Below are 14952 nucleotides of genomic sequence, written 5' to 3'. Positions count from 1 at the left end.
TAATATCCCCCTCAGCCTTGTTTTGCCAGAGTGTGCAGGGTTGTTTTGCCACTTTCTGTGCGCGTCCACATGGCCCAGGGTCAAGGAGTGTTACAGCTCCAGTGAGTGTGCTGCTTGTGCAGCTTGTGCAGCCTGGTGCTGCGATGTATCATGTGAGCTCACAGCATGGGCCCTACATCCTCCACAGCTATTCCTGTCAGTGTAAAATCATGAGAACCACTTTAACCAGCACACGGCTGGCCAGAGGCTAATATCTCGGCTCGGTGCAGCGCCAAGTCTGCTCTCTCCGACAGCCCAACTGTCTGGCTATATGTTCAAAAATAAATTAGATTTCTGTCTTTGTGGGTTTTAATTTGATGTTTGTCCACTGGAGGTCTGGAGCCAGACAGATGAGTGTTTGAGTGTTAAAGCCGTGATAGAAGTGACAAAAATCCCTTTGCAATGGCCTTTGTGAGGAGGTGGAATGTTCAAACAAACACTTTCCCAGGGTTAGGGTGATTCAGAGAGCGATCCCAAAAGGCTGTCAGGTTGAGCCCTGCAACTCATTACTGACTGTGCTGAGCTGATTTACAATCACACTGTGCTATAAGTTGTGTCAAACTCTTGTTTTATATCACTTGGATTTGCAGTGAATTACAGTCAATGTTGCTTAGCTTAAAAAAATAGCTAGTTATGGATTTGTCTTTGCCCAAAGTCTGTAAGATGAGCTACACAGTACATCATTAAAGGTGCAGTTCACTGAAAAAGAGAAAAAACATGCAATTTCCATGTAAAGATGATGGTGAAGATCATTTAATTATTTTATAAATACTTCTTTCTTTATTTCAGTATACAAAATAACAGTATGTACATCCACGCAAAAGTGGTTTACAAAATCCATGAGTTCAGCTCATATGCTCTGAAAAATAGAATATATTTTTGAACTGCATGTCAGACATAAAGGAGAAAATGCACCATTTCACAAAGTCCTTAATGCTCTCTTCTCTCAATCCACAGGGATGCAGGCATGTCAAGATCCACACAGGACACACGGTGAGAGTCCAAAACGTCAACCACAAAAAATGGTCCACTATTGAAAAGTACTTTGAAGTTCCCTTTGTGTTCCTTTTTTCCCCTATTGTCCATTGCTGCAGAGGAAAAAAAGTTTTTATAGTACCTAAAAAAAGTACCACGCGGATCCATCAGAACCCTTCGCTTTCTGTGGAATGAAGCCAAACATAAGTCTCTGTCTAGTGAGGGGAAAAGACAATCCCTCTCCTCCAGCATAATATCCAATATTATTTCTTTTTTATTAGAGATATAATAAAATAGACTTTCAAGATCCCTGTTAGGGGGATTTATAATCATTAACAAGAAAAAGGAAATACCCAGGAGGACGGCGGTCTTCACGTAAACTGGCACTGTCGCCACACTCCCCACGTCCAGGTTTGTGAAGCGAAAAAAGCTCAGAAGCCCAATTGGCAATTTTGGAGATACAAAAATGATACTGACAAGAATAGATCACGTCTCGTTGAGATAAACATGCTAAAGCTTAAGACAAAAGTAAGCCTTCTTGGTATTGTAGTGCTTTGGTTAATCTGTAGCCTCGGGTGGCCTGGTACAAGTAGAGGAACCGCTGGCGGGCGCAGACTCATTTGCAGACGTATCGCTCCACGATCCGCTCACATTTCTTGCAGGTGACGTAGCAGCACCAGTGGTACTTGCAGTGGCAGCGCTCCACCAGCTTCTCCGTGTACGGGTTGTAGCCACGGCCGCAGCACATCAGGTCACAGCTGTCACTGCCGAGGGAGGTTTTGTTGCACTGTCTGAAATTAGCATAGACAAAAAAAAAGGGAAAATGTTAGATTAGACATTTTATTTTGTGTTACAACTAGGGCTGTCAAAGTTAATGCGATAACGTGAAACTAGAAAACCTAAGGAATCCAGTGGTACCAACCATGTCACGCTAGCTTGTCACAAAGGAGGCTAAATAACGGTCCATTTTGCCGAGGAAAAACTGGCATGGCCATTTTCAAAGGGGTCCCTTGACCTCTGACCTCAAGATATGTGAATGAAAATGGGTTCTCTGGGTACCCACGAGTCTCCCCTTTACAGACATGCCCACTTTATGATAATCACATGCAGGGCAAGTAAGACTTTTGGGGCAAGTCATAGTCAAGTCAGCACACTGACACACTGACAGCTGTTGTTGCCTGTTGGGCTTGAGTTTGCCATGTTATGATTTGAGCATATGTTTTTATGCTAAATGCAGTACCTGTGAGGGTTTCTGTCAATATTTGTAATTGTTTTGTGTTGTTAATTGATTTCCAATAATAAATATATACATACATTTGCATAAAGCAAGCATATTTGCCAACTCCCATGTTGATAAGAGTATTAAATACTTGACAAATCTGCCTTAAGATAAAAAAAATTTAATAAATTGACAGCCCTAGTTACAACTATGCATTTTTGCTTCAACAAGATAGAGAAAAGGGACAACCCGCTATGAACGCTAACATATTTTCAGTTTGGTTTCCTGCCTAAGACAATTAGGTTTACAGCTTCATTCTAAAATATTTTGTAGAGCCCACAATAGTCCTTTTAAAAGAGCTTGACCGTCCTGTGTGCCTTAACCTTTTGAGCAGTGGATGCTTGGGCGCCTCTCCATTACGGAAGCCTAAAGCGTCTTGAATGAGCAGAGAATAGCCCCGTCGTAAATCACACTGAATACACAGGGCTGCCCTCCCTTTCTTTAGCTTGTCTTCTCCACATAATTGCATTGTTTTATGATGGCAGAGTGTTAATGACCAGTGCGGTGAGGGAGACAGGGAGGCTGCCACGGGAGCGAAGGAGGAGGAGGAAGACAGGTTTATTACATCGGTGGGAGCTGGGAAGTAGACAGAAACCCCACACATGTTATGCTTCGTCAGGAGCGAGATTTCGTTAGATCACTGCTGTGCTGTAAGTGGAGAAAGAGGACAGGACTGTACACTCTACAGTTCACATGTGCTGGTTTAAACAGGGCACAGTAATGTAATTTAAGACTAAAGCATAGGCTTCAATAGCATGTCTCTTCCCAGGGTCATGACACTTTTTTTGTACCAGTGATCACATTTTATCCATTAGGAACTGCTGCTAAAATTAACTTTTGCTGTCCCAGATTCTCTCGTTCTATCTACCGCTCTCAGGTCTTGTGAATGGGTCAGAGCTAGCAATGCAGACAGGAGCAAGGTCAATTCAAGTGTAAAAACTGATAAAACCTCTCCTCAAGTGGCTACCATCGGTAAGATGACATTGTGACCACGTGATGAGTGTTGTGACGCAGGGAGGTTTGAGAATCCCTCCAATTCAATTCGCCCAGACACCTATGGGAATAATCAATACCCAGGCACATACACTCACAGTTACTCACACGCAAACATCAGCGTCACGCGTTCATGTAACAATGGCAGCAAAGCAGGCGCCTCATGATTTGTTAAATGCACCAATGTCGCAGACTGCGCGTGGCTGCTGCGTTATCAGGATGCAGACGAGGGACGAGTTGTGCACAGTGAGTGTCCTTGACAAGAAGCATTTCTTCTGGTTATCTGTAGAGTGGCCTATGGCTGAGGGACACATGATATGACGGTCATATGATGTATGACATTTATAATATACAACAACATCACGTGCCATTTAGTGGAGCTTTTTTATCCTCAGTTGGTTTCTCATGCCATGTTTGCTTGCTGTTGACATTGAAGCATGCTAAAGTACACGTGGATCTGCAAAACATTGCATTTATTCTTATAAAGTGTGGTATGTCTGGTTTAACAAACATATTATCAGCGGGGTGATATTGGTGATCAAGTTTTTATACTTTAAACAGAGAAACTTAAAGGGCAGGTCCATTATTTGGGATTTTTTTTAGTTTTTTATAACATTCTGTAGCTTCCCAGTGGTGTTCCTTGTGTTTCAAATCTGATAATTCAAATTTTGGTTGAAGTATGTATGTTTTAGTGCAAAAATGATGACATTCTACACAGTATATACATCCTTATGGTCAGTGTCTTATATACAGTAACTTAGATGGCGGTCGGCACGCTCCCAGTTTGGAGAAGTAGACAGGAGTAGCTAAGCAATGTACTGCTTTGGATGGCACGAACACGAACAAACTAACTGATTGATGCAGCGGTAGACCAGCAACTATGTTCTGAGAGGTAAAATTACTGTTTTTGTGAATGGAGTTTGGTGGCTTTGAAGACAGCATTATAACGGCTTCAGTTCTCCGTCAGAAAGGGCTGTCTGATGGCGAGGTAAAGCCGTGAAAATATTCTAAATATAGCGTACACTTAAACTGATTTTTTTAGGTGACTAAAATACGTTTTTCTGCTGCTCCCGTCCACAGCCGCTTTACCTCGCTGTCAGACAGCCCTTTCCAGCGGGGAACTGAATCTGTTATATCACTCTCTTCAAAGCTACCAGACTCCATTCACAAAAACATAAATTTGACTTTGCAGAACACAGGAATATACTGTGCATACAACCCCACTTTAAAAAATCCAAACTAACCCTTTCAGTTATTTCAAAACGTAGCAGAGCTAACGTTGACTCAGCTAGTGCTAGAATTCACATTTTTCAAAACGTCATTGATTAGCCTACTTTGGTAACCTTCGTTTGTGCTAACGTATGCATTTCCATTTGAAAAAAAAGGAAAACAACGAAGATGGATCTGCCCTTTAAAGGCTGGGTTGGTAAAGATTTTTTAATCATTTTTTGTTATATTAGTTGAAATTCTCATTTTATCACGACAGCAATCACTAAATCAAATGCTCTGACCAAAAAGAAGAAAGAAAATGTAGTATCTGTGGCTGTCATAGGACTGTAATAAACCCATCCAATCAATTAATTTGGCCCGAATGTAATGATTGGACAGTATGCCTGCCTGCCTATCTGTGTGCACTCTGCCCATGCACTCATTGCTCGTCACTGTAGTCTTTCCGAAGCTAGCTTGACAGCTGTGAGTACTAACAATCGCCATTCATGTTCATTATGATATATTTATGTTCATAATGATAATTTTGGTGGAGTGGCTTTTGAGGGAGGCCTGAAGTGACGGGCTGTCAGTGTTGCCGACTTGGCGACTTTCGCTCTAGATTTAGGGACTTTTGGAGCTAGTGCTGCTAGTTAGTTTCATTGGAAAAAGTACATTTTTAAAAATCTAGTGTACTTTTGCCAGTTCTTAAAGATCGCCCAGCGTGCCTTTAAGCAAACTCACTAGTCATAGTCAAAATTTGCCTGCTGTGCCATGCAATTTAAAATGAATCGGTAAAGCCTGAGATAGGACTTGTCCTTCTCTGCAACACAGTTGTGAAAAATTGAGAAATTCAATAAACTTGCAAGATAGTGCTTCATATTTGTGCCTTATTTCTCTGGTATTGGTTGGCCAGATCTCAGCCTATACGTCAGACCCTCAGACAAATATTCTCCTTGCTTCCCACGAACTTCTCACAGAGCACAAACCAGCAACACTGTCCCAACTAAAACACTGGAGCTGAACGGTGTAAATAAACCTTTATCTTTGGCCGACTAGTTCCCCATTTGTGCGGCCCTCTCCAATCGATATCAGCTCGAGTGCACTCAGTCCTAAAAATAATATAGCATTAGATAGCGGGACAACGACTCCAGTCACAGCGACACATGCTCAGACAAGCCACAGACGGAGCACTCTCAGAGGCCGCTGGTTGTTATCAGCCAGCCTGCAAACTACCACCAAGGCAGGACGGCACTTCACTAGAGTCAACATCCTGGATGACTAGACATTCAGGATCGGTCATTTCCTGTTTGTCAGCTGCGTGGGTCTGTCACTGATATGAGTCGGACCAAACAACAGAAATCTATCACTACCACCAAATATCCCCCTCTTTCTCCTGCACACTCACAGTCAAACACAAGGATGTGACGTGGCAGTCTCACCTGTCCTGTGTGCCGATGGAGCCCTGCTTGTCATTCTGAACACAGAAGTCCGAGGAGCTCTGCAGGTAGACCAGCTCGTTCTCCCTCACCGGCCTGATGTCAATGTCTTTGGGTACCAGCTGCTTGCGTGTCCCCATAGGCCGGTGAACAACTTTGGTGGCAGACAGGTACTTTGTCTTCAGGTCCATGGCGATCTCCCGTAGGTCTTGCAGGCCTCTCCAGCAGGTCCTTATGGAGCAGGAGCCGGACACACCATGACATTTACACTTCATCACCAGCGCATCTCTCAATGCCTAGACATGATGACATTGATACAAATAAGATACAGTCCACATCAGGCATAGAATCCATAATACATTTACAATTTAAATTGTTGTGCCCCGTTCAAGAAAAACATGTAAAACTTATTTAGAAATATTTTGCACTTGTTTTACGTCGAGTAACAATGTGGCCACATTGCTTACTTGTCTTCCGACTTCGCTGTTGTGTAGGTGCATCAGTTTGTTGGCATGGGAGCCCGCACGCTTCATCTTCATGGGCGCGTCGGAGAACTTGGAGCCCATGATCAAACCGTAGTGCAGGTTGTCAGCGCAGCCGCCCCAGCGATAGCCAGGCTCTGGGATCTCCGCGGGAATAGGACCGCACGAGCACACACGCAAATCTCCAGAAGTGCACGCCCGTGCTATGGTGTGGCTGATGGTTGCTGCGGACAGGGCGTAGACAAATGCAGCCTCTCTTGTTCCTGTCGAAACAGAAGAAGCCCAAATTATATAGGTGAAAATAGAAGACTGACAATGCAGACATCAAAGCCATTCTCGAGTTCAATGCTAACACTTTTGCACAAATTACAGTCAGCCAGTTATTAGGGCTAACGATTATTTTCATTGTCAATTCTTTTCTCGATTAGCCGAGTAATCTGGCCTATTAAATGCCAGATTTATAGTTTCCATAGTAGCCAAAAGTGACGTCGTCAGAAGTCTTGTTTTTTCCACCCAACAGTTCAAAACTCAAGTTTGCAATCACACAAAATAAAGAAAAGCAGCAAATCGTCACATTTTATAACATGTTTGGCATTTTTTCTTGAAAAATTACTTTAAAGGGAAACACCAACTAAATTCAGAATTCCTATGTTATTTCCATGGCCTAGTAAAGTTCAGTTAACATGAGCTCCTCTCTCTCAAAGCCAGAAACCAGAGAAGCCGCAGTGCAGCGCAGCAGGCTGATGTGTTCTTCTGTCTGTCTGTCTCCATCTTCCCTGTTTCAGTGCCCTGGACAGTGCCACGCGCACACACCTCTAAATATAACAAACAGCGATATTCATCTGAAAATAACTAATAATAATTCATGTTGAATAATGAATAATGTTGTGGGAGTATTCCTTATTTCATGGGCTATTTTGGGATTTACACATTATTATTACATACTTGATTTGGAGGTCGAATACCATGGCAACGGTCAAAGCTGCGAAGCATTTGAGTCAGCCCTTCCTATGGCATCACAAGTTTGAGTTTTAGCATTCTAGTTTGGAGTTTTGGGAGAGAGTTGTTCATGTATATTATAATATTTTTTGGACTGTCTTAGACCATAGGAATAACATGTGTGAATTTTGAAAATGGGCGTAGTTCCCCTTTAACAATTAATAAATTAAAATAGTTGATTATTTTAATTTTCAGCTCTAGCAGTTAGTAGTATCAAAGCCCCTGTTGGTTCAGATATGTTATACATGAAATAATATTTACGTAACATATACCAGTACAGTGTGTGAATATTCTGTCTGAAACAATCTGATTTAGTAAGATTAATCTGTTTTTCTACTCTGGTTGTCAGAATACTACCATTTGTTATAATGTATTTTTTAGGTCCTAGCATGAAGCGTATAATATCCAGCTTGAATTTATGCTTGTTCCAATGATGAAAAGTTATTACAGCAAATCAAAACATCCACAGAACGTTCTCAAATCACTTCTGTTGTATAATCAACTCTGCTATACGTCTGTCCTATTTCCCTCTTGCAGTTCTACTGTCTCAGTGAATAAAATGAAATTGAGTGCACAAAATTAAACCATCAAACATAGTCCGTCGGTGCTCTCGTTGTAACACAGAGTGAGCACTGATGTAATTGGCGGTGATGTGCGTACACAGAAAGCACATATGTTAAAGGCCGGGGAGCAATTGGAAGTAAGGGAAGAAATCACGTATGACCGTGGGCTGGTTAGATCAAAGCCTTTCCCGGACAGAGATGAGCCATTTCCTGTTCGGTGCAGACTGTTCATTTGGCAAATGGCAGCCATGTACTTTCTGGGGAGTGCTGCACAGCTCCCCCACCCACAACCCAGCAACTGCCTCTGGCTGACTCAAGGTCCTTTTTTTTGCATTAGACTTTTGCAGCCAGACTGCAGTGCAAACAGGCGTGCAGTCAGATAATGCTGTGGATTTCGGAAAAAACAAGCTCATTTTTATATCATGGATTTGGGGCTTCAGTACAGTACAGCTTCAGTACTTCCGTACAAGCCACTGGTGAAGGCTCCTTTGTAATAAATGATGGAATAATATGGCTGGCAGCAAAAAAGTGGAAAGATGGGGCAACATGTTGTCTTAGAACCAGAAATCCTTTTTCAAAAGGATATAATTCTGTACGCAGTCATGTTAAAATAAACAAATAAATCTATTGTGGCGGCCTGGAAACTAAGCAATGTACTGCCGTGGATGCCACGTTAGTTCAGATCCGAAAGTCACGCAATGACACAAACAAACTAACCGATTAATGTAGCGATGACAGCGGTATAACGAGTTCAGCTCCCTGTCGGAAAGGACTGTCTGATGGCAACGTGAAGCTGTGAAAATATTCTAAATATGGCGTACACTTAAAATTATATAGATTTTTTAGGTGACTAAAATAAGTTTTTCTGCTGCTCCCGTCCACAGCCCCTTTACTTCGCTGTCAGACAGCTCTTTCCAGCAGTCTTAGAACCAGAGGTCCTTTTTGAAAAGGACATAATTCTGTATCAAAGTTGTTTAGATCGCAGTCATGTTAATACAAACAGATAAATCTATTGTGGCGGAGGATCGTTTCACCAGTTACTGAACTGCATGCAGCACTTAAAGACCTCGGCTTTGGATATTCATTGCATGTCAATGACCGTAAACATCAGACTCTTGTGGGTAAAAAACTTGGAGTGGCTCTTTGGAAACAAAAGCATCCGTGCCGTCGTTCAAAACTGTTTATAATGTGACCATACCTCGGTCGAGGTCTGGCCGATACTTGGTAGCGTCAACGGGGATGTCGATGGAGGAGCAGTTCCAACGCATATCAGCAAAGGTCTTCTGACATGTTTTCTTGACTTCGCGGGCGGCTGTGATGATGGTTTGCATGAGCTCCAGGTTGCTGCGGCACAGCTGAGCTTGGGAGGACACCATGCCGGGCAGCAACTTACAGTGTTGGGTCTGGTTGACGTGTAAAGATGTAGGGGCGTGTGATATCGACCTAAACACAAACAAAATGTATTGGTCAGTATGCATTATACAACATTCTTAATGCGGCAGTAGGCAGAATGTTTTTCTGGCATCATTGGGCAAAAAATTCACAATAACCTTTCAGCATATTGTAATTCAAGTGTTCTGAGAGAAAACTAGACTTCTGCACCTCCTCATGGCTCTGTTTTCAGGCTTTAAAAAATCTAGCCCGTGACGGGAGACTTTGGCCAATCACAGGTCATTTCAGAGAGAGAGCGTTCCTATTGGTTGTTCATTCAGCGGAGGCAGCTGTCAATCACTCGCGAACTCTGATCAAACGGTCAAACTAGGCAGCGCTGATCAAATATGAATCAATATTCTGCTACTGTTATCCCTATTTCCCGCGTAAAATGTTTTCAGAAACATCTTGTATTGTACTGTTTAGCTGTAAAATGAAAAAGTTTGCTCCGGCTGGTGGGCTGTGCTTGGTATTTCCTCAACTGATCTCAACATGGAGGCTGGGTCACAAACTTTCTCATTTTACAGTTAAACATAACCTGATGACAAAGATGTTCCTGAAAAAATTTAAGGCAAGAAATACGCATTACAGTAACAGAATATTGATTCATATTTGATCAGCGTTGCCTAGTTTGACGGTTTGATCGGAGTTATCGAGTGATTGACAGCTGCTCAGAGACGGCAGGCTGCAGCTCGGCTTTGATTGGTTGTTTTCCTCCGGTCTGTTAAATCTTGCAGATGCAATTAGGAGCACCGGAGGACAAGGAGGTACATGATATTTTTCAGATTACCTGTCTGATGCACTACTGTCAGGATATAGTGACCGTTTTATAAAATTAACTTGTTTTAATCATATTCGCTCCAATCTCGCCTACTGCTGCTTTAATTGCGCAGGTGATAATATTGTGTATGATTGCTTTATTTTTTTGTTTGTTTTATGAGTTGTAAAATGATCGCGTTTATGGGAATAAGAAAGCTATGAGTCTTAGTTACAGCGGCGTGTTAGCGATTTGAGTTTGTCGTGTATACACATTTCGAGCCTCTGAGACACATCAGAGCAAACAATTGAAAAATTGAAACAGATAATGCTTCAGGCAGGGAAATATTTTGGCCCGCGTTGCAGAGAAGAGCCATCTTATCACAGCGAGAATCCCGAAGGAAAGCCAGCCGAGGATTCATAAAACATAAGTGACACGTTCTTGGCACGGGGCTTTTCTTTTGTCGAAGCACGGAAGGGGCTTCAAGATATTCTGAGAAATATAAAAAAAACACTAAATTCAGATCCACAGTCTGATAGATCCCTGACATTTGCATTTTCCACCACGGAAAGCGCTGTCCTCAGCTCGACATGAATCATCTGTTTACAGACTATTAAAGGGTGCACACATTTGATTCAAAGGTTTTAAAGTTATTGAGTATTAAGTTAATAGAGAAACCACAGGCAGAGCAGGTCAGCTCTGATCTCTGCTCTCTGTGCCTGCTGAGAGTTCGTGAGAACCGTGCAGCGCCGCCTGCTCCTCGGCCTGTTTTGCATTATAGGGGGGCCGAGGGGCCGCCACTCTGTGCCCAATGATAAGCTGTGACTCCGCTGGGCCGGTGGTAACCCGGCACTCACAGGTGTTTACAGCCGCATCTGTTTTACATTGCACCGCTGTGCATTATCAAGACTGTAAGAGAGCTTAGATTTAGCACATGCCATCCCGACTCTCATGGGCACATCTGCTTAAGTCTTCCCACTGTGAGAATTACAACCACTCGTGCTGATAAGAAGCCACGGATAGTTTTGGAAAAGCCAAAGCCAAAAAGTCGTGTTTTCAGTGCTCCGACAAACAGATAAAAACTCGAGAAAGAGAAACCTTGAAGAGTTTATAAGAATACCAAACAACACCACGCAAAACATTCAATCGAAACATAAACAAATTCAAAAAATAGCAACTCGGGAATTTTACGGACTTTCCAAAAATATGGTGAAAATTATTGTTTACTTTCACGCTACCATAAAAACAGCGTGGTGCTCTGTTCGAGCAATCAACATTTGTGTCAACATTTATGACATTGCAGCTTCCCTCTGCAGGACATTTTTACACTGATTGAGGCCTAACTAGACTACACACACTGGCACTGTCTGCGCCACCATGGCGCCTCGTCATCACCATCTTATTTTCTATTCTTATCTTCTTCTAAGGGGACATTTGATCTGAGATCTTGGAACGGAAATATGCACGCCGTGTTCTTTTACGGAAGCTGCAATAAAGTTAATAAAACCAAAAGAACTGCCAGCTAATCTACTGTCCCCTTCATCAGATACACATGCACAGAACACACAGCCTCTCCCTCGATCAGGAGCAACCTGAGGAATGTTTGGGGCCTGTTTCAAAGCTGCCACGGGCCCTCCACTCCATAAAACACTGCGGAAAGAGGCCGCGCAATATCTTCATGAGGTCATCGTCATCCGTTTGGACATCGTTTGAATGTAAAGCCGGTGAAAGTGCCTAAAGAATGAGACGAGTATTATACTTACAGCCATTTGATGCCGGAGCAGACCTGAGACAGCAGCAGAGCCGTGAGCACACCCAGAGGCAGGACATGAGAGCTGCTCCTCATGGTTGGACAGTGGCTCCAGTTCACACAGGACACAAATACAAAGGCTGTTTGGGCTTCTTGGCTCAGGCTCACAGGTCAACTCTCATGGCACGGCCTCCTCTTCTAAACCCTGGAATAAATGACATAAATATGATCAATTACTTGGCAGATTTGAAGTATTTTTTGTCTTGAAGCACGTTTAAGAACCACTGAGAGTCTTTGTGTGCGCCCTGAAGCTTCACAAGGTTTTTGAAAAGATAGTTTAAAAACAGATCAAATCTGATGAAGGAATATTTTAGTTCTACGTCAGCAATCTGAAACATTACGCACACATTAAATGAAGAATAACTAAAATGGAAATGAGAAAAATTGTCGTGCTTTAAGAAAAAATACTTTCAAGACAGCTCTCTAAGCGTTCAGGCACACGGTTAAAAAAATCCAACCACCTTCTACATGCAAATAAACACAAGGGACAAGACAAGTAACTGCAATGAAACCTTAAAGACAAAGAAATCTCTACATTTTCATGAAGCTGTGGTACAGATTGTGTGTCAGAAGGCACAACTCTGACAGTGATTTTAAAATGATTTTATTCTGCTTTCTGTTGTTTTTTTACGTTGTATTCCAGATGTTTGGTGGTGAGGTTTAAATACATGTTGCATACAATCACATGAGCTTTTTACTAAACTTTGAGCCAGTAGCATTCAGACAAAGAGGTCTTATTACTTCCTTTGATTAAACTTGATTTGCCAGTCTCTAATTGTAATTCAGTTCTCACCTCTACTCCACTTGGGGAAAATGTAAAGAATTTGACATAGAGTGAGAGCAGATGGGATTTTCAGTCAGCTATCAGAAGCATTAGGATCTGATAGGCTGTGAGCTGCTGATAAGACATCTCTTTGAAGAGAGAAAGCTGCTGATAAAGGGCCTTTGATTGGCGAAACTGTGTGATATTAATTATTTAAATGAGCTAAACTGAAACTCGTTTCTCTTGGCCAACTACTTTCCAGGCACATACTGACCGATAGACTAGAATAATGAGCCTATCTTATTATAGGCCACTATCTATTAAAAACAAGGTATTTCCTGAGCATTTGCAGTCTTTGTAAATAAATCAAGTGGATTAACTGTTTAAATTTACACTGGGCCAAAGTGGGCTGAATGGCAGCTCCTGTTTCCCCCTGAAAGATAAAGCCTGATAGCTTTACACACACACGCACACACACACACACACCATCCGATGTGTGTCTCTCACCGAGCCAAGATAAGCTGAGCAGGACGCACCATCATATTTCAACTCCTAACTATCCGAGGGGATCTAATTCACTAACAAAGTCGAAAACCCGAAATAGGTACCTTAACCCATTGCCTTTGGTCGTGTCATAAATTACAGAAGTACTGGTCTGAAATATTATGTGAAAAGGAAAAGATATTTGATAAGGATTTAGAAATTAATCTTTGATTTTAGGAATCCCAAGTACAAATATAAACTACTGCAGCCAACAAAAGGTTATATAACATTCTTACATTTGCTCAGTGGATCAGTGATAAGAAACCCTCTGTCCGAGGCTGGCGAAAAGTCAGATTTGAGATGGTCCCTTTGGAATATCTCACAAATATCCTACATGCCCAAAGTAGATCAGTTCCACAATATCTGGCAGCTCTATCTGAATTATATTGGACCTGAACTCTCTTCCATTATCTCACAAGGAGTCTCTTGAACATGAATTCATATATCCTGTGACTTCCCTGCACTATGGACTATTTCCTATGATCTCCTACATACATTTTTTTTTTATCTGAGCTGTACCAGTGTTTGTTGTTGTTGCTTTTTTTATTGTATTTGTGAAAATAAGAAAACCCAATGAACATATTAGTGGGAAAAAAACAACTAACAAAGTCGGACAATGATATATTTATAATAATATTATAATAAATGTCGTTTGCCAATCTGAAGTCAAGTGTTCGTGAAGAGAAAGTCTTAAGAAGCAGGTTGCGCGTAAATTGATATCTGTTAGCCTACATGAAATGAAAAAAAAAAAAAAAAAACTATGAATCTTTGGAAAGTAAAGTGGAATAAAAGCAGTTAACCATGATTTCTCCCACCTTAAATCTTTACTACACATCTCCCTCACTTTTTCTCCCCAGCAGATAAATCCCCTACAGTCAAATTCTGGACACAAAACAATCAGCACTGAACTCAATGATCCTAAACGTTCAATCTTTTTCGTGCGTAAAGACGCAACAACTGTTCCTCCATGCAGCCAAACTAGTTCCACCTCACCTTTGCAGCGGCGCTCAGCTTTCACCGTTGAACAAAAACCAGAAAAAAATCTTCCTGCACGTCGGAATATCCTTTCAGAGTGTTGTCTGTGTAAGTATCAGCCAGATGCATGAGTAAAATCCAGCATGGGAGAGTAGTAGAGTAGCTCCGGACAGGTACGCATGGTGTGAGTGCGAGTTGGACAGAGAGAGCTGAGCAGAGGAGAGCAGAGGAGAGGAGAGGGAGTGAGTGAGTGAGTGAGTGTGGGCAGACTCGGACTCAGCTTTAAAGTACTACCCCTGCCCTGCTTTGATCTCACTGCTGATGTCACACCAGCATTAGCATAAGAAGGCACGCTGCACCAGAGACCAGAGCACACCTACTTCGAAAAATAGTCAAGTCAAGCCAAGTCAAATTTATTTCTATAGCACATTTAAAGGTCCCATATGATGCTCATTTTCAGGTTCATACTTGTATTTTGTGTTTCTACTAGAACATGTTTACATGCTTTAATGTTAAAAAAAACCCATTATTTTCCTCATACTGTCGACCTGAATATACCTGTATTTACCCTCTGTCTGAAACGCTCCGTTTTAGCGCATTTTGACGGAATTGCAACATAATTGCATTAACATTGCTAGTCAACAGCTTGGTTCCATGTGTACTTCCTGTCAGCTGATGACATTCACATACACTGCAAC

General features: G+C 42.0%; 1 protein-coding gene across 1 annotated transcript; it reads right to left on the bottom strand.

Annotated features, from left to right (window-relative positions):
* Positions 1-776: 776 nt before the first annotated feature.
* Positions 777-14523, bottom strand: wnt11 (wingless-type MMTV integration site family, member 11). Its single transcript, XM_037749664.1, has 6 exons — positions 14273-14523; positions 11927-12118; positions 9174-9418; positions 6399-6676; positions 5935-6227; positions 777-1805 (listed from the first exon to the last, which is right to left on the bottom strand). Exons 2-6 carry the CDS (start codon positions 12007-12009, stop codon positions 1631-1633), a joined length of 1074 nt encoding a protein of 357 aa, XP_037605592.1. The 5' UTR covers positions 12010-12118; positions 14273-14523; the 3' UTR covers positions 777-1630.
* Positions 14524-14952: the final 429 nt, after the last annotated feature.

This window comes from Sebastes umbrosus, chromosome 17 (assembly GCF_015220745.1).
Source record: "Sebastes umbrosus isolate fSebUmb1 chromosome 17, fSebUmb1.pri, whole genome shotgun sequence".
NCBI classification, from domain to species: domain Eukaryota; kingdom Metazoa; phylum Chordata; class Actinopteri; order Perciformes; family Sebastidae; genus Sebastes; species Sebastes umbrosus.
This window is presented reverse-complemented; position numbering and strand designations above follow the sequence as displayed.